The sequence below is a fragment of the Octopus sinensis genome, linkage group LG10 (genome assembly GCF_006345805.1).
Source record: "Octopus sinensis linkage group LG10, ASM634580v1, whole genome shotgun sequence".
NCBI classification, from domain to species: Eukaryota; Metazoa; Mollusca; class Cephalopoda; order Octopoda; family Octopodidae; genus Octopus; species Octopus sinensis.
Window position 1 is genome coordinate 56141655 of NC_043006.1, and position 20216 is coordinate 56161870.

The 20216-nt window shown below is 37.5% G+C and overlaps 1 protein-coding gene across 2 annotated transcripts; it reads left to right on the forward strand.

Moving 5' to 3' along the window:
- The first annotated feature begins 1609 nt into the window (after window positions 1-1609).
- On the forward strand, window positions 1610-18945 carry LOC115216478 (cholinesterase 2-like). 2 transcript variants are annotated; one of them, XM_036506701.1, is made up of 5 exons: window positions 1613-1761; window positions 11292-11304; window positions 11593-13102; window positions 17038-17222; window positions 18765-18945. In XM_036506701.1, the coding sequence occupies exons 3-5, from the start codon at window positions 11625-11627 to the stop codon at window positions 18851-18853; spliced, it is 1752 nt and encodes a 583-aa protein (XP_036362594.1). In that variant the 5' UTR covers window positions 1613-1761; window positions 11292-11304; window positions 11593-11624; the 3' UTR covers window positions 18854-18945. The 2 variants fall into 2 exon arrangements, with proteins under 2 accessions (XP_029641705.1, XP_036362594.1); XM_029785845.2 differs by lacking the exon at window positions 11292-11304 and having other exon boundaries at window positions 1610-1764; window positions 11595-13102.
- The last annotated feature ends 1271 nt before the right edge of the window (window positions 18946-20216 follow it).

The following is a 20216-nucleotide window of genomic DNA, read 5'->3' on the forward strand; positions in this document are numbered from 1 at the left end:
GTAAGTAGATTATAGGCGCAGGAGTGGCTGTGTGGTAAGTAGCTTCCTTACCAACCACATAGTTCCGGGTTCAGTCCCACTGCGTGGCACCTTCGGCAAGTGTCTTCTGCTATAGCCTCGGGCCGACCAAAGTCTTGTCAGAGGACTTGACAGACGGAAACTGAAAGAAGCCCGCCGTATATATATATATATATGTGTGTGTGTTTGTGTGTCTGTGCTTGTCCCCTCCAACATCGCTTGACAACCGATGGTGTTGTGTTTACGTCCCCTTAACTTAGCTGTTCGGCAAAAGACACCGATAGAATAAGTGCTAGGCTTATAAAGAATAAGTTCTGGTGTTGATTTGCTCGACTAAAGGCGGTGGTCCAGCATGGCCGCAGTCAAACGACTGAAATATGTAAAAGTGTAAAGAAGTAAAAGAGTAAACCACTTGAGAAGGAAGGTCACAACCTTAAATTGTCCCCACTTGTGCTGTCTTACCTGTCTTTGTTTGTCCCCTCTCTGAATGCCCTAATAAGCAATAAAGAAATACAGTCAGTGAGGTACGTTGTTCGGGCCAGTCACTCAGACGACGAAGATACGTTGCCATAATGCGGGACATATCATATATATGTGTTTGTGTGTGTGTGTGTGTGTGTGTGTGTGTGTGTGTGTGTGTGTGTGTGTGTGTGTGTTTGTGTGCGTGCATGTATTTATAAGTCAGCTTATTATATATGTAATTATAATATACTAAAATTGCATTAATCTATGATTTTTATAACAGTTACACCTAAAAGTCTCAAAACTTCTGGAAATCACGTTGTATCTATGTATATGTATGTATATATGTGTATATATATGTATATATATATATATATATATATATATTATATATATATATATATATATATATATATATATATATATACATACATATATTTGCATTTATTTAAATGTATATATGCATCCACGTATTGAAAAGCAATGTAAAAAGAAGTCATCTCAGAAGGGAGAAATTTTGATAAATGCTTAACACTTGGAAAGAAGAGAAAAACTTCGACTTTTGGAACGCCAGTTCTTCATCCGAAGTAAGATACAAAACAATGAGTGGAAAATGAATAAGAAATGATGGCTGGAGAAAACGATCCTGACAATTTAAACTATTATTTAAAGCTGGGAAATTATGAGAGGCTGCTAAATATTTATAAAATTACTTGCGTACCAAAAACAAAAAAGACTATAGAGCTAAAGGGATGATAATGATTGATAATAGAAGTAGAGATAATAAAATTAATTATTTGTGTTGTTAAATCACATTGTAGTCTCACCATGAAGTGGAAAATCTTGTTTTCTATTGGTTAACCGTAGTATTATGTTAAGAATAGGTAAGTAATAATATAACTACTCACTAACACACCTGTATTGTATTATTCAAATATTCTCTTTCTCTTTTACACTGACTTTTATGTCTATTTGTCACTCTATATGGCTCTCTCTTTCTCTCTTTAATTACATGCCTCTCTGTCTCTTTCGCCCCTCTCACGTATGCACTCAATTTCTCATACAAGTTCACATACACGTAAACATACAAATATATTACGAACTAATAAAAGCATACACATATATAGTGTCACCCACAGAAAAACAAAAAAACACATACACATTAACGTTGTGTCACGCACACTAGTACTTTATACATATCTAAATATAAACATATATTGGTATTTGTCGTGACAGCTGAAGCAGTTTATACAGCACTGAGAGACGTGAATGAGGAAAAGCAAGGTATTTATATTTCTACATACTAAATTTCTCTAGCTCAATATTCCTCTTTAGGCACACAAATATAGATTATATACATACTTTGAGTACTGGTCGCTTTGCTATTTCCAAAATATATGAGTATATGTAGGTGCACGCATATATGTGCATTTATAACAAATTATGTATGTACATATTCCTCTCTTTCTCTCTATTTCCCTATCTCCCTTTGTATATATATATATATCGTGACGTATATTTGCCATTTGAATATGGCTAACCCCTAAGGGTGGATGCCACTGTAGTTTGTAGCCACAGGAAGACACCTCCTCCAGCTGGCTATAGACACACTTTCTGTGCTCTATCAGTATTTGTGAAGTATTTGTGTGCGTGTGTGTGTGTGTGTGGTTTGTGTGCGTGCATGTATTTATAAGTCAGCTTATTATATATGTAATTATAATATACTAAAATTGCATTAATCTATGATTTTTATAACTGTTACACCGTCTTTAACTTATGATACACACGGACTCCACCCTTAGGGGTTAGCCATATTCAAATGGCAAATATACGTCACGATGTGTTGCTGCTACTGTTTATAACTCGCTCTGAGATTTATCATTGTTTGATTTCACTTTTTCAATATCAGTGTCAATCGATACTGGAAAAAGTATATGTATTTGTGAGGGGAACTGACTTCTCGTCGTCAACTATGATTGTCACACGCCGATGATGGGTCAATACCCTGAAACTCGAGTCCGTGTGTATCATAAGTTGAAGACGGGAAAGATGGCTTCCCTTCACAAATACTGATAGGGCACAGAAAGTGTGTCTATAGCCAGCTGGAGGAGGTGTCTTCCTGGGGCTACAAACTACAGTAGCATCCACCCTTAGGGGTTAGCCATATTCAAATGGCAAATATACGTCACGATGTGTTGCCGCTACTGTTTATAACTCGCTCTGAGATTTATCATTTTATATATATATATAATATATATATATATATCGCTCTGAGATTTATCATTATATATATATATATAGGCCCTTAAAGATCACGCAGCCACGTCCATCGAGGAGAGATGGCAGCTTATTCGCGACACCACTTGCAGAATAGCCATGTCATCCCTAGGAAAGAGGGAGCGGAGAAATCAAGACTGGTTTGAAGCTCACCTGCCTGAGATGGAGCCTGTCATTGCTGCCAAGAGGGAAGCACTGGTCAACTATAAGCGCGACCCATCAGAAAAAAACCTGGCTACTCTGAGAACAGCCAGAAGCGACGCCCAGAGGACGGCCAGACGTTGTGCCAACATCTACTGGCAGAACTTATGCCAGAACATCCAGTGCTGTGCCGACAGTGGTAACGTGAAAGGGATGTACGAGGGGATGAAGAAAGCATTCGGGCCCACTGTCAGCAAGGTTGCTCCACTGAAGTCCAGGGATGGCGAGGTCATCAAGGACCAAGCGAAGCAGATGGAGAGGTGGTCGAGCATTACCAGAACCTCTACTCCACTGAGAATGTGGTCAACAGGTCTGCCCTCGCCGGCATTCCTGCTCTGCCTGTCATGGAGGAGCTTGACCTGCCTCCAACAAAGGAAGAACTGAGCAAAGCAATTGACTCACTCGCTCGGGGCAAGGCAACAGAGCAAGACGTCATCCCCGTAGAAGTCATCCAGTGCGGGAAGCCAGCCCTTCTGGGCCATCTCCACGAGCTGCTCTGTCAGTGCTGGGAGGAGGGCTCTGTCCCTAAAGATATGCGTGACGCAAACATCATCACACTGTATAAAAACAAAGGGGACAGAAGCGACTGTAATAATTACAGGGGCATATCACTGCTCAGCACTGTCGGTAAGGCATTTGCCAGGGTGGTCCTGAAGAGGTTGCAAATGCTTGAAGAGCGTGTGTACCCCGAGTCTCAGTCTGGCTTTAGGGCAGAGAGGTCTACAATCGACATGATCTTCTCACTCAGGCAGCTTCAAGAAAAGAGTCGAGAACAGAGAGAGCCCCTATACGTGGCCTTCATCGACCTGGCTAAGGCGTTCGACGCAGTCAGCAGGGAGGGGCTGTTTGCGCTCCTGGGTAGGATAGGTTGCTCTCCCAGACTGCTGAAACTCATCACCTCCTTTCACGACGGTATGCAGGGAACAGTGCAGTTTGACGGATCGCCCTCGGAGTCGTTCACCATCCAGAGTGGAGTGAAACAGGGTTGCGTTCTGGCGCCGACGCTCTTCGGAATTTTCTTCTCCCTTGTCCTGTCCTATGCCTTCAGAACGTCCGACGATGGAGTGTTCCTCCACACCAGGGCTGATGGTGGATTGTTCAATCTTGCGCGCTTCAGAGCTAAGACCAAAGTCCGTCAGGTGCTGATCAGAGAGATCCTCTTTGCTGACGATGCCGCCCTAACATCACACAACCAGCCGGGTCTCCAGAGGCTGGTCAGCTCCCTGGCGGATGCCTGCCAAGAGTTCGGCCTTACCATCGGCCTGAAAAAGACAGAGATCATGGGCCAGGACGTCGGAGGGGTCCCCAGCGTCAGTGTCGGCGACCACAGCTTGCAGGTGGTGAACGAGTTCACTTACCTGGGATCGAAAGTCTCCAGCAGCCTGTCCCTCGAGCCGGAGCCGAACAGACGGATTGGGAAGGCTGCTGCTGCCATGGCTAAGCTCTCCAGGAGAGTGTGGGAAAACAACATGCTCACAATAACCACCAAGATCGCAGTGTACCGAGCCTGCGTGCTGAGCACCCTACTCTACGGCAGCGAGAGCTGGACAACATACACCCGGCAAGAATGCCGCCTCAGCGGCTTCCACATGCGGTGTCTTCGACGGATCCTTGGCATCTCCTGGAAGGACCGAGTACCAAACGGAGTCATCCTAGAACAGACTAATATGCCAAGCATGCATGCCCTCCTCGTGCGGAGACGACTGCGCTGACTCGGACACGTCTGCCTAAAGACATCCTGTACAGCGAACTTACCACAGGATCCCGACCCAAGGGACGTCCACAGCTACGATACAGGGATGTGTGCAAGCGTGACCTGGGGACTGCCAACATCTGTGTGGACACGTGGGAGGTAACAGCTGCTGACCGCTCTGCCTGGCGTCGGACAGTGAGGAAAAGCGTTTCCATGGCTGAGGAAAGGAGAGCACAGCTGTGGTCGGACAGGCGGGACAGGAGGAGGACAACTGTAGCAACACCCCACACGTACCCATCGATGTCTGTGTGCAGCAACTGTACCAGGGACTGCCTCTCTAGAATTGGACTGTTCAGTCACAGCAGACGCTGCTCATCATCAAAATAGGCCCCACCCTTGGCGCGACCCATTGTCTATCAAGACAGACGGGAGAAGAGAAGATATATATATAATATATATATATATATAATATATATATATATATATATATATATATATATATATTATATATATATATCTGTAAATGTAATATGTGCCAATTATTCGGTAGCCATGATAAAACTCCGAGTTTCTTCAGTTATCCGGCCATCGGAAAAAATGCCGAATAATTGTCACATATTACATTTACAGATAAATTCCTCTATTTACATAATATCGAGGTCTCTTTCATTCTTTTGTTGTCTTACAATTTCTATCAATATATATATATATATAATATATATATATATATATATATATATATATATATATATAGATATATATATATATAAACTTGGAGAAGAGAAATAACGCGTGCGTTCGGTCATATAGTAATATAATAAATAAATAAAATATATGCATACATACATACATATATGTACATACTTACATCTACATGTATATATACATGCATATATATATATACACATATATATATTATATATATATATATATATATATATATATATATATGAGTACAGGACACCAACAAATAAACGTAGAACACAACGAGAGACGGGAACATAAAATCAAACAAGGAGACGGACTTTTTTTAAACAACGAAAAAACAGAGTACAGGACAAACAATACAAGGAAAATTCCCTGTATCACAGACATATATATATATGTCTGTGCACACCTTTCACTTTCAATGCAATGTATGATGCCAGAAGGTCTGCAAATCTAATGGGGGCTTCAAAAGGCATTTTAAGATCCTCAAAGATCAGAATTTAACTGCAGCTCTTGGTGCAGTTATATATAGTTCATGTGTCTATTTGGCAAGAGAAAATCATGGTCATGATTCTGTTTTGCCAAATAGACACATGGACTGTATATTTGTTCTTCACTCGTTTTTTTATTGTGATTCTATCTTATCTTCATTGCCCGGAAATCTTTCATCACACATCTGTGACCTCTTCAGCAACACTTTCCTCCTGCTCCGCTTAGTCCATTCTCTCCTTCTATGATGTGTTTCCTTATTTGCGCATGCGGTTGCATCACTCACTATGTATGTGTGTGTGTTTCTGTGCATCTGTGTGTGCGTACGTGTGCATGTGTACGTGCGTGTGTGTAGGTGTGTGTGTGTGTGTACGCGTATTCACATGTGTACTTGACCCTTACTCTCGAGCTTGTTCTTGTATCCCTCTGTAACTGTTTGTTCGTTCACGCCGCTGCCATCGTGGTTTTTGTTGTTGTTGTGGCCGTTAGTGATTTTACTGTACGTCTGTTTCTGTGTGTATATGAGCTTGTTTACTCTGTTGTCTGTATCTGTACTCTTTACATAGATTTTTTTGTTTGTTTATCTATGTATCTCTGTTTCTTATGTTTATCCTAACTATGTGCATGTCTTTTTGTGTGTGTATTATACCGTTTGTATCTGTTTTTACCCCCTTCTGTCGTGAGTTGTCGTGTTGCAGGTTATGGTGATGGTAGGTATCATTATTCCTTTTGTATTTTCTATTGAAGCTCGGTATGTCTATTACTATGGGTGCAGCCTCTGTAATCTGCCTAAGTGTCGTGTCAGTTCTATGCGTTGATAACACCGTAACCTCTATATTATTAACCGAGCCTCTATTCTTTACTTGAGCATGTTCGTAGAGCACTAACGAGCTTTTCTTCTCTTTGAGCTCCCGCCAGTTTATGCCCATTCGCTCCCCTATGCTGCTTGCTGTCTCCCCAATGTAAGTTGTTTTGTTTCTGCACTGTCCTTCAGTACATCGTATGCTATAGTCTATTTTCTTGATCTTGCAGTTAACCTGTGGGTTTATCCTGCATACTATACAATTGTTCTCCGTACAAGGGGACCTATCGCAGGAATAAGTTTTACAGATCAGTTATTTTATGGGGGATCCAGACCTTTCTACTACTTCAGTCCGTTGATTTACATAATCAAATGCTTTTCTGAAAAGACTGGCTAGTTCTCCGCCAGAGGTAGCATCAACATGACTCTCTGATATTTTTTGTTGATAGAGATGCGTGGGTAAACAAACAAAAATAATCTATGTAAAGTGCACAGATATAAACAGCATAGGAAGCAAACCTATACACACACAGAAACACACATGCATGAACTTTACTCACGGCCGCAATAAAAACACAAACAACAACAACAACAACAACAACCACGATGCCAGCGGCGTGATCCAACACACAAACACAGAGGAATATAAGAACAAGAACGAGGGTAAGGTTCAAGCACATATCTGTAACACATAGATACGCGTACGTGCGCACACGCACTCACACACGCACACACACACACACACACACACCACACACACACACACACACATAGTTACATACGCAGTCCCAAATAAGGAAACGCATCATAGAAGGACAAAATGTACAAAACGGTGTTGGTGGAAAGTGTCGCTGAAGAGGTCAAAGACGTGCGACGAAAGATTTCCAGACAATGGACATAAAATAAGATCAGTAAGAAAAGATTGAAGAACGAACATATACTCCGTGTGTTCAATCGGAAAAAGAAATGTCCAACTCGAAATATAATAGTAGCTGTTTCAACAAACGGTTTTACATCAGAAATCTTGCAATACAAATTCCTAAGCATATATATATATATATATATATATATATATATATATATCTTGGTGAAAGCTGCTTAATACAGTTTCGCTAACAACAAAACATTATTTAAAATTATTTTCTACAGAAAGTTGTGAATTCTTCATCAGAACGTCACTAACCTTTGTAGAGGCAGTTTTTTTCGAGCCTGTGTAAGCGCTTTCGATTATCTTTTCAAACACACATCCTTGGGTTATATATGAAAGAAGGGTTTGTTATTTTTGTTGCAGTGGTATGATTAACTATTTCCGGTTTATTTTGGGGTTTTCATGAGTATTCTCCTTTTGACTTTCATAGTTAATAATTTTTATCTAAGATATATATATATGTAAATAATACACGTAATACATATATATAGAAACACACACACACTCACACGCACGCATATATATATATGTATATATATATATATATATATATATATATATATATAATATATATATATATATCTTATAATTAAGGGCTAAAGAAAGTTATTCTATAGCCAATACACTGATTTATCCACTTATAATCCACTTGTTACAGGAAAATTGAACTGAAAGCGGGCAACTAACCTTTAGAAAATTTAAATTTCGTTATCTCTATATTGAATCAATTTCGGAATTAATCCCTATAAAGGATATATTCTTCTTCAGTAGACCTTACGAGGGAACATAAATAAAATACTCACATGTAATCATGGAAAAAGCAGAAGCTAAAAACACAACTACATTTAAGTACATCATTTATATCTAAATATAAAAATTCCTTGGTCAGTCTCAGAACAACGTGTTGACCTATCGCCGCTACATATTGTAATGGTTACCGGTCCCCTTGTAACAAGCAGTGAGTTTACTACTAACAATATAGGATGAAGTCCCTTTCTCTACAGAAAAGGATTCCATCAAAAAGCGTGGCAGTTTATTAAAAAAAAACATTTACGGTTGAAGTATAAGCATCTTATAATTAAGGGCTAAAGAAGGTTATTCTATAGCCAATACACTGATTTATCCACTTATAATCCACTTGTTACAGGAAAATTGAACTGAAAGCGGGCAACTAACCTTTAGAAAATTTAAATTTCATTATCTCTATGTTGAATCAATTCCGGAATTAATCCCTATAAAGGATATATTCAGTGTATTGGCTATAGAATAACCTTCTTTAGCCCTTAATTATAAGATGTTTATACTTCAACCGTAAAGGTTTTTTTAATATACTGCCACGTTTTTGATGGAATCCTTTTCTGTAGAGAAAGGGACTTCATCCTATATTGTTAGTATATATATATATATATATATATATATATATATATGGATCTTTACCTTTTGACCTACAGATTTAAAAATATTTTTTTGTAAATAAACACGTTCAAACTTCGGACACTAGTAGAATGTGTCAATATAAAACATCTTTTACCCTTAGCATATTTGAGAAAAACTTATATTTACGAAGTTATTTCACGTTTAAGTTCTCGCATTACGGTAATTTCAACCAATCAGCTGAATAAAATTACTGCCGTTTTTTGTCAACAACAACTATCGGCGGTGTATTTAAGTCGGGTGTTTACGGTGTGTTTACGTCTCGGTAACTTAGCGGCTCAGCAAAAAAAACCTTAAGGGATAAGTACTAAGGTCGTTCGTTCGACTAAACCCTTCCAAGGCGGTGCCCTATCTTGACCGCAGAAAAATGACTGAAACAAGTAAAAGAATAAAAGAATCTATATATTGTATGTTACTACAGTTCTATACTTAAGAGATGAGGAATTATGTTCATTATTTACATTATTTACATTATTAATAATAATAATATCGAAAAATACCTTAGGAATGAGACCCTAGGTTCGAATTTTCCCCAAGACACCCGATGAATGATGGAGGGTATATCAACCGAAACGTTGTGTTAACAACAAACAAGATGAGGACAAATATCCGTCAAATGTAAATAATTTAAATAATTGGATGTTAATAGTTCAAATATGCTTGAGGCATTTTCGAACACGTAAGAAAGCATCGGTGGCGTTGAGAGGGGAAGCTGGTCTGCATGGTGGATGATTGATGGTCTTCCATGAGCGACCTTGCTCGGACTTGTGTCTCGGAGGGGGACTTTCTTGGTCATTCATGACCGAAGGGAGTCTTTACCCTTTTAAAGCATATTTAAACTCGTAACGCATTTGTATTCATACACATCACTGCTTACATCTTCTGTTACGTATTTTACGTACGGTTAGTAACCGATTAGCACAACCACACACAGAGTGATGACGGGAAACGAGAAGAGGTGTATGTTTCTTGCTTGTTCGTATCGTCCTCCTCTTAGTATCTGATACTAAGGAGGAGATAACCACTCAAAAATGCATGCATTCATCAACGAATGGTTTTCGTACGAGTTCGAATATGACTCAATCATATTTGAACTGATATTTATACACACCACTGCTTAGCGCTTCTATTCTGAGATTCTACACAGTTAACTTAGCCAGCACTCACTCAGCTACCGACTATATGAAGGTAACGAAAGAGACAGGGTTTTAGAAGAAGCATGTGTTTCGCACAAACTGAAACGGAAAACGTAAATATAAGCAATGATTTTGTAGCATTGATTATACAATATTTGGTTCTAAATTTTGGCACAAGGCCACCAAGTTGGGGGAATGCTTAAGTCGATTACAATGACACCAGTGCTCAAGTGGTACTTAATTAATCGACTCCGAAAGAATAAAAGGCCGAGTCGACCCCGGCGGAATTTAAACTCAAGGTAAAAACAAACTAATTCCTGTTAAGAATTTCGCCCGACGTTCTAACTATTCTGCCAGTTTGTCGCCTTATATTGATCACATATTTATCAGTTATATGCAATATAAACATATTTGGATTAAAATAACCATAAATGTTCACTGATATTTCAGTTAGATTCCCGGCTGAATGAAATAAGTTATATGCAAAGATAAAAGTATTGGATTAAAATAACAATCTATGTATCATACTCAATTTAAATACACCGTTGAAAGGCGACTTATTGTGACATTTCATCCTGATATAACATCTCTTCTAGACGTGCTATATTTAAAAATACAATATATAACGTAAGGAAATGAAAATCATGCCAGTAGCGTCTAGCAAGGACGCCATATTCGGGCGGCAATTCGTAATACCGATGAATGATTATTCATTATTTCCTGTTTATCATGCGCAAGAAATCTCGTTCACATATATGGTCGACTGCGAGTAAGTGTCCTTAAAAATGTCCATAGAAGCATGTATGTATGTATGTATGTATGTATGTACGTACGTATGTATGTATGTATGTATGTATGTATGTATGTATGTATGTATGTATGTATGTATGTATGTATGTATGTATGCATATATATATATATATATGTATATATATTTATATATATATATATATATATAGAGAGAGAGAGAGAGAGAAAGGGAGAGAGAGATATACATACATACATACATATATATATATATATATATATGCGTCATCGACTCCTCGCTAATATCCAGGATTAAAAGATATGTAAACACATAGAAGCAAACACACAATCACACATAAAGATAAATACATAGACAGATAAAGAGATAGGTAGATAGATAGATAGACTAATAGATAGATATGTAGCCAGATAGATCGGTAGACAGATTGGCAACTAGATAGATAGATAGATAGATAGATAGATAGATAGATAGATAGATAGATAGATAGATAGATAGATAGATAGATAGATAGATAGATAGATAGATAGATAGATAGATAGATAGATAGATTGAGAGAGAGTGAGATAGATAGACAGACAGATAGATAGATCTCAGATATATTGACTCAGATATAATGTCATTCGAAGACTCATTCAAAAACGTTATTTCAATATGTTTCTTTTGCTTTATTCTTTCAGAATTTCGTGAATAGTTGAGCCACTCATATCATGGAAGAATTGAAGTATATTCTCATAATTTCTCTTTTTAAAATTTACGCTCATGCACAAGACCCTATAATTGATACTACCACTGGAAAAATTAATGGATCAACAATTTCAGTTCAGAATTTTGATCTTGATGTATTTCTTGGAATACCATTTGCTAAGCCTCCTGTTGGTAATCTAAGATTTAAAAGACCTGAAGAAATTGAACGGTGGAGTGGTATAAAAGAAACGAAGAAATATGCTTCATCATGTGAACAACCTATAACTGATAATTCTAATGATACTGCAGATGTAGATCTGTGGGAAAGTAATTTAAGTGAAGACTGTCTTTATTTAAATATTTGGGCGCCAACAGAAGCACGGAAGACCCGTTCAAATTTAACCACGATGATCTGGATATATGGAGGTGGATTTATTTCTGGATCAAGCGCGAAGGATGTGTTAGATGGGCGATGGTTAGCTGTTAGTCAAAATATTATCGTTGCATCAATAAATTACAGACTAGGGCCCTTTGGTTTCCTTTCTTTAAATGACGAGCGTGCTCCGGGTAATATGGGACTGCTTGATCAAAACCTTGCCATCAAGTGGATTCGCGATAATATTGCATCATTCGGCGGAGATCCTGATAAACTGACACTATTTGGACAAAGTGCTGGTGCAATATCTGTTGGTATGCATGTTATTTCACCAAAGTCTCGAAATCTTTTCAGAAATGCTATTATGATGAGTGGGACACCTAACACTAACAATGTATTTAAGACAAAAGAGGAAAATATTGATAGAGCGAAAGAAATGGCTGCTTTCCTGAAATGTCCAACTGAGAACGATGAGCGTATGTTAAATTGCTTTCTAAAAGCCGATGCTAAAAATATAACAGTGGGACAATATCAAAATTTTAACGAATTGCGCGGAATTCCCTTTTCCCCCATTATAGATAACTATTTCTTACAGAAGAGTCCAAACGAAGTTCTGCAAAGTAAAACAATTAAAAAAGATGTGTTGATTGGATTTGTTAAAAACGAAGGAACTTTCATGCTTTTATTAACTAACCCGCAATATTTCACACCAAATGGAATTGCTCCGATAAACAAATCTATCGCACATAAATTAATGAAAAATTATTTGGGAGCAGAATTAAGTCCTGCGCAGCTTGATTCCATCTTTTATGTTTATGGTTCACATGTCTACACTTCTGAAACTGAAAAATACGCATACATATTAGACCAGGTACTTGGAGATATCATGTTTAAATGCCCTGGTATTAACTTTGCCCGGGTATTCAGTAACCATTCCAACCTTTATATGTATTCTTTTGAGTTTCTCTCAAATTCTGCGCCCTGGCCAGAAGGGAAGGGTGTAAGTCACTCGAACGATATTTATTACGTGTTTTCTCATGAAATATTTGCAAAAAATTATTCATCAGAAGACAAATACGTATCAGAAATGATGTCAAGTTATTTTGCAAACTTTTCTAAATCAGGGTAAGATTAATTTTTATCTGACATTTTGGTTCTTTGTTGGGCTTTTTCTATTCTCGCTTTTACACACACACACACACACACACACACACACACACACACACACACGCACACATACACACTCACACACACACACACACACGCACACACACACATTCACACATATACATGGGTTCAAACTTGGATATGTGGTAAGATGTTTATTTTCCAGCCATAACGTTTTAGCCTCAGCTCTACTGCATAGCACGTTTGGCAAGTCCCTTTTGCTATCAACCACGGGCCAGCCAAAGGGGTAATCGGGGAACCCCAGTGTCCGAGATTTTCCTGAGCACCAATAGCAAGTGCCCACTCCAATTCCTTCTCTCCGACAATAATAATAATAATAATAATATAATAATAATAATAATAATAATAATAATAAAATAATAAATGCCCTGATGCAGTACCAGGCAGTGGCTCTCATGGCTTCTGATCTTAACTGATTGGAAGTGTTATCATGTACATTGTTTTGTCTTGGTATAAAGAATGGGCTACAGCAAATATTCTGCTCAATACCACAGATTTGCTTGTCAGTTGTTTTACCGTAACCAGTTGAGCATGTCCCTTAGTGGCTGACGATATGTGCATCTCTGATCACGAGCAGAAGTAGTGGGGGAGCATCATAGCCATGTGTTGAGAGGGATTCTTTTTGGGGTTTGAATAGTTCACCTCTGGAAACATGGTGGTTCTTTCAACATCCTTAAACAACCCTTATTCAGGGACCGTTTGAGCGGGATGGGCTACTCAACCTGAAGAAAATTCTAACTGGGCCCCACCTGCAAGGTCATGTGCTGTTTATCTTGATATGAGATCATCATGTCGCGCACATATGGTTGTGATGCATGTGCCTGGTATATTGGGCTTCGTATATTTTACCCCAGTGTCACTTTGATGGCATGAACTGCTCTCTCACTCAATAATAATAATAATAATAATAATAATAAATAATAAAATAATAATAATATTAATAACATCAACAACAACATAGGATGTCCTACGATTACAGCATGGATGTTCTACACCGGGCTCTCCATACAAAACAAATCTAATCTAATAACATCGGTGGAATGGGATAATGGAATCTGTGGAAGACTTGAAGGATGCGGCCTTTTAACGAAAATAATCACAAAAACGAAATTCTACTGCCATACAAAGCCCTGTTTCTCCCATGCACGATGTCTCTGTGCGAAAGACACAGACAAAATCAACATCGAAAGGTTTACAAATTATAAAATATAAGTGGAACAAAAGTACGTAAATTGATTAATTACGCATACACTCGAATGTCTATACAATCCTATGTACATTTTAATACCCATAGAACTATACAAACATCCCAATGTTTACACAACTACGTGAAATTTACAGGACCCAGATACACGTATATGGAAACACGTGTCACAAACGAAGCAAAAAGTAACAAAACAATGTTTTTCATTTTCCGAACTAACATAGAGTGAACAATTCATAAGTTTAAAAACATCACAAAAAACTACGCTCGGAGATAAGTCTGTCAAAAAAACAAAAACAAGAAAACAGACGAATACAGATTTGTTAGCCTTAAGAAGCTACGTTACGAGCAATGTTTCCATTCAGAGAATTCGGAGGCGTGTTGTCTCAAAAACTTCACTCTAAACAGATAGATCCGTCCCCTAATGTCAACGTACAAGCTCGACATGCCTCATTAATAACGAAGCCAAATACACACCGAATCCGCCGTCAACTGAACTAGATGATCTAAAAAGTCAAATTATGATTGAATGGTTGATAATTAAAGAAACTAGTATGAATGAACGTGACACTCTCTCAAAAGTCCGCAATTCTAACCAAAACCTGAAAATAATAGTTAAAATCCGCCTTGCACTTAAGGATATAATTTCAGCTAATGATGATATAACAGATCTCAACCACCTGTACTATGCATCCGCGAAAATCTCAACGATTCTATGTGGTGAAAAGATTACAAGTGACAACATTCCCACAAAAAGCCTACTTGGAAAGACTGTATTCAACACCAAATGTAGCTATTTAGGTGTGACATAAAATGTTTAAAAAACATTAAGATTTACAAGACTCTCAAACCAACAAAATCCGAAAATTAAAGAAAAAGTATAATATGAAAACCATACTTGACATCGATGCCACCATAGAAACTATCAAGCAAAAAGTACGTGCTAAAGCTGCCCGCATAGCACGGTATTAAAAGCGCGTTAGATTCTTCAAGGACTACAACACGTTCAAAAATAACCCAAAAACTTTTTATAGAAGATAGGGAAAATACCAATTACAGTAATGTCTGTCATATCAAAAGAAGAATTGCGGAAAATTTGGGTGGAAGAAAATAAAAAGGCCCCTTGGAGTGATAGAGTATCTACTGACTTAGACTCCTTAGAAGAGCAAAAGTAGGAGGGTATCAAGGTAGAGGATGTAAGATTTGCTCCCCAGGAAGTCAAGCAAATGGAAGACTCCAAGAAAAGATAAAAGTCCTGACTTCTGGTTGAATGCCTTCCCAGAGAATCATGAACTGCTAACAAAACTTTACAACAATGTTTTGCAACAACCTAGTATCATTCCTTCTTGGCTAGTTAATGGTGATACATTCCTAGTTCCAAAAAATGAAAAAAAAAACAAATGAACCAAAAAGTTATAGACCCATAACCTGCCCAACAACAATGTATAAAATACTAACATCTGTCTTGACTGATTATACCTATAGTTTTTTTAATAGAAAGTGGCATATTCCTTAATGAGCAAAAGGGATGTAAACGTGGATCCTATGGTTGTAAAGATCAGCTACTCATCAGTTAGATGATCTTGGAAGAGTCTGTTCATATAACCTATGCCTGTTCATATAACCTATGTCTGTTCATATAATCTATGTACCTAGCCGTCTGTATGTCTGCCTGTTTACTTTCATATCTATATCCTTACATACATGGGCATATACATATACACATATACATGTAGACATACACCCACACACACACACATACATACATCTATCTACATAACAACCCAATAAGTATTCTACTCTACCTGTATAAACTGTGGGTATGGGGGGTATGATATCTACAACATATATTTCCTATTTAGTATTGGTTTCATTTATGAGGGCGTACTCCTGTATTTGTCTGAGTGTTGGGTCCTTTGGGTGCTTGCATACGATGCAGATGTCAAGTTGACCCAATGCTTCTAGATGTCTCCCCTATGTATGCCATGTCCATGTCTGTACATGTACCTTCTGTGTATCATGCTGTAAACTACATTTCTAGTTCTACAGTTAATGTCAGGGCTAATCCCACGTACCATGCAGTTACCATTGGTACATATGGGATTCTCAAAGGGGTACGTCCTACATAGCTGTGATATGACGGAGTTCCCTGGCTTTTTAACAATCTTAATGTTGAATTTGGTCTACTTCAGAGCAGCTCTCCTGAATCTACGGGCTAGCTCTTCATAGGCTGTGGCCTCTACAAACATAATGATAATAATAATACTTTCATTTGAAAAAGTAAATGTATTGAGACACACACTGACACTTATTTTTTTCCCTGCAGCTCTTCTTGGTTAACAATTTTTTGCGAATGATTTCCAGGAGTAAAACTAGAGGGTGGACAACTTAAAGCAGCAAAATTCCCACTTCAACTACATCTAGAACAACAAATTTCTCCAATTCTCCCCAGTGACCAGCTATCCAACCCCTGTAGCAGTGTAATTAGCAGTTAAATCGTACTATGAAATCCTGTCGTTAAAATGGTACTTTGTCGATCCAGAGAGAATGGCAGGCAATTAATATAAAGGCCCCTAGTGATTTACTGCACGAAATCTTGTCTGACGGTATATTCTAGCAATACATCTATATTCATTGCCTCAAATGCTACTTTTTTTCTTTTCTCTAGTAATCCTAATAATGGAGATTGTTCTGATTGCTCCAATGATCCATGGCCAAAGTTCACACTCGAAAACCAGAAATATCTTGTGATTGACAAGAAACCAAACATGAAGACCAGAGAGATTTCTACGTACAATTCATGCGACTTTTGGTCAGATCTTTTCCTTCGATTAAAGAAACGTACTTGTCCAGGTAATTTTTTTATTAATCCCTCTATCAGTTTCTGTTGACATACCGTCATATTCATTTTAAGTACTTTTTACTTTCCTTCAGAGACGAAGAATTTGGCAAATTCTACTGTAGAAATATTGTTCTGTACTTTTCAGGTGTAATCACTTAAGAGTATTAATATGCATGCGCCTACATTTTTCATTGTAATCATTTTTTTGCCAGGGAATGCAATAAAACTAATAAATATTCGTTTGTAATAATTTTTTGAATTATATTTCATTATTGATGATTGAATTAAAATAAAAATTTTATGAATGAAAAATGTAATTATAATTGTAAAAAATATTAGATCTTATATCTTCACTGTATATAAAAGTTTTATATAGAAACAAAGTGCATAAAACGAACGCGCCAAGAGAGGAAGTGCAAAAATTCATTATAAAAAATAATTTTCTATATAATAGTGAATATTTAATGTAATAATAATTTTATTAAGTAATCAAGAAATAAATGTGCTATATTCATATATAGTAAGAAGAGCTAGCAAGAAGAGGTATGAGAATATATCAACTATATGGCAAGAAGAGAATATGATCATATGAATAGTAAAGCCATAGCTAATATAAAATTTTTAAAAATGCAAAAATAGCCATTGCATTCACTGTAAGGCAGTAGGTGCTACCTTGTTAGGACAATGTTAGTTCGTGAGTCGAAATTGATGCAAAATAAAAACAAAGCCATCAATTCAGCTACAGTTCTTGTATAGAAAATTTGAATCGTGCTACTCTGAAAATCCAGTCATAGTATCTGAAAGCAAAAGCCTTGACAATTTACCGCAAGAATTAATAATCTAAATTCTGCTACTCTTAATATCTAAAAATGTAAACATCATCTAATTTGGTTGAGAATGGAGTTAGTGACGAAGCTTAGAAGTGGTCGCAAGTGAGTAAATGTTGACCTTAAGAATATTATTAATACACTACCGTGTGTGAATGATATTAATTTCATATTCATTATTGGAGCCATCAGTAAATCGAAACGAGTTAATAATCAACATTTTCAATAATAATAGGTACACGAAATAGTATTACAATCTAACCTTTTATTGGTTTCATTTTATGTATAGCATCTGGGCATTCTAGAGGTATTTATATCATCTTTTTCCCTTATATAGAGTATTTGGGAGGGGGAATATTATTTAATAATGATTTGATAGGCTTGGGTGGGGGAGACACTGAAGTCCGTTCTATTGATCATGTACAGAGATATCATATATTTCATCTACGAGGGGGTACTGAAAGTTCCTGGCTTTAAAGGTGTCTCGAAAGGCCTTGTTGGAGGCCAAACCTTCCGAGTTCTTTTAAAGAGTTTAAAAAACTGAAGGGCCACTGGAGAAAGTGTGTGAATCTGAGAGGGGAATATGTTGAATGAAATCATAATTGATCCTCCTGTATTTTCGTACACCAAAAAGCAACGTACATACGATAATTATTACTTGTAATTTCAATATGATACAAATCAACAAAATTAATGGTGAATATTTTATTTCATTGTATTTTTCAGTACCAAGTGGATCAAGGAATATTTGGACTTTCCAGGGAAGACTAATGACCTTTTTCACACCCATTCTCCTCTCTTTGATTTTGTTTTGAATGTTTTTGATTTAATGTTACGTCAGTTAATTACATCACTCAATTAAAAATTAAAGCCAGTTTTATGTGATTAATAAAATGATTTTGCTATACTTTGTATTTTGTATGTATTAAACCAAATACATTTACATATTATCATATTATATTACATACAGACACACACACACCTACAGTATATATATATATATATATATATATACACACACATATGAATGCGTGTGTATACACACGCACACACACACACACACACACACACACACACACTCACACACTCACACACACATATATATACGCAAGAAGGAATACAACCTCGATTAGCTAGCGTTGTGAAAAAATTTTCAGAAACGAAATTTTTCGAAGCTAAATCCTTTCTAATGAACGTGGTGTTATCTCCCTGTAACTGATTCTAGTTGTGTCCGAAAAGGGGCAGATTATATACTATTTCCGTTCCCTTGCCAGTAGGTGAGGAATTTGATGTCTCCAACATAAATTTCCTGCACCGAATTTAAGAAGATCCCTGGGCAACCAAAGTTTCTATCGTCTGCTCCCGTTCAGGTATGGTCGAGTTTCGTTCCGGGAGCTTCCGTTTAATTCATGCAAGAATTACGCACTTCCTATCACTGGTAGTTTACCAAAGAGGTAACTCTGCACTTCTCTCGGTTCTTAAAAGAGAACCTGTTGTTATTAGTCCCCGCTAAAAGAGATCCTCCGTTGCTCCAACATATTTCCGTGAATGTGTCCTTACATTACAGGTGATGTTGCTGTCACTATTGCTGCTGGTTCTGTTGTTACTGTCGGACGCGTTGTTGGTGCTGCTACAATTGTTGTTGTTGCTACTTCTATCGCTGCCGTTTCTGCTGTTACCTTCGGATATGCTCACGGTACAGCTGTTGTGTTGCTATCGCTGCCGTTACAGCTGTTACTGCTGAATGACTTCGCAAATGGATCTGCGTCGCAATCGACGTTGAGTCCTTCAGTTGTTTTATCGATTAACCAGCATTACCAATATTTATGCTGCTCACTTTTCCGTGGTCAGGTTTACTTTGTCGGTATTTGCGGAATATGCAGTGATGCTGTTTGTTTGTGTCTAGGGGGAGTCATTGCGTTAATATTAATAATAATAATACATGCACAGGTTCAATAGGTAGGTAAATAGATAATACGTGCCGGCATGTACATACATGCACACATAAGAACACACACACACACACAACACACACAAACACACAAAAACATACGACCATACACACACCCAACATATACGCACGCACTCAAGCATACGTAAGCTCACATTACATGCACATATATGCACAGACAGATGCACATATATACACATACAGATGCACATATATACACAAGGCAT

Bases quoted from the DNA above. Each gene is read 5' to 3' on its own strand.
- LOC115216478 (XM_029785845.2), top strand. From the start codon at position 11,625: ATGGAAGAATTGAAGTATATTCTCATAATTTCTCTTTTTAAAATTTAC. The intron at 13,103-17,037 runs GTAAGATTAATT...TCTTTTCTCTAG, and splicing joins GCAAACTTTTCTAAATCAGG to TAATCCTAATAATGGAGATT. The intron at 17,223-18,764 runs GTAATTTTTTTA...TGTATTTTTCAG, and splicing joins AAAGAAACGTACTTGTCCAG to TACCAAGTGGATCAAGGAAT.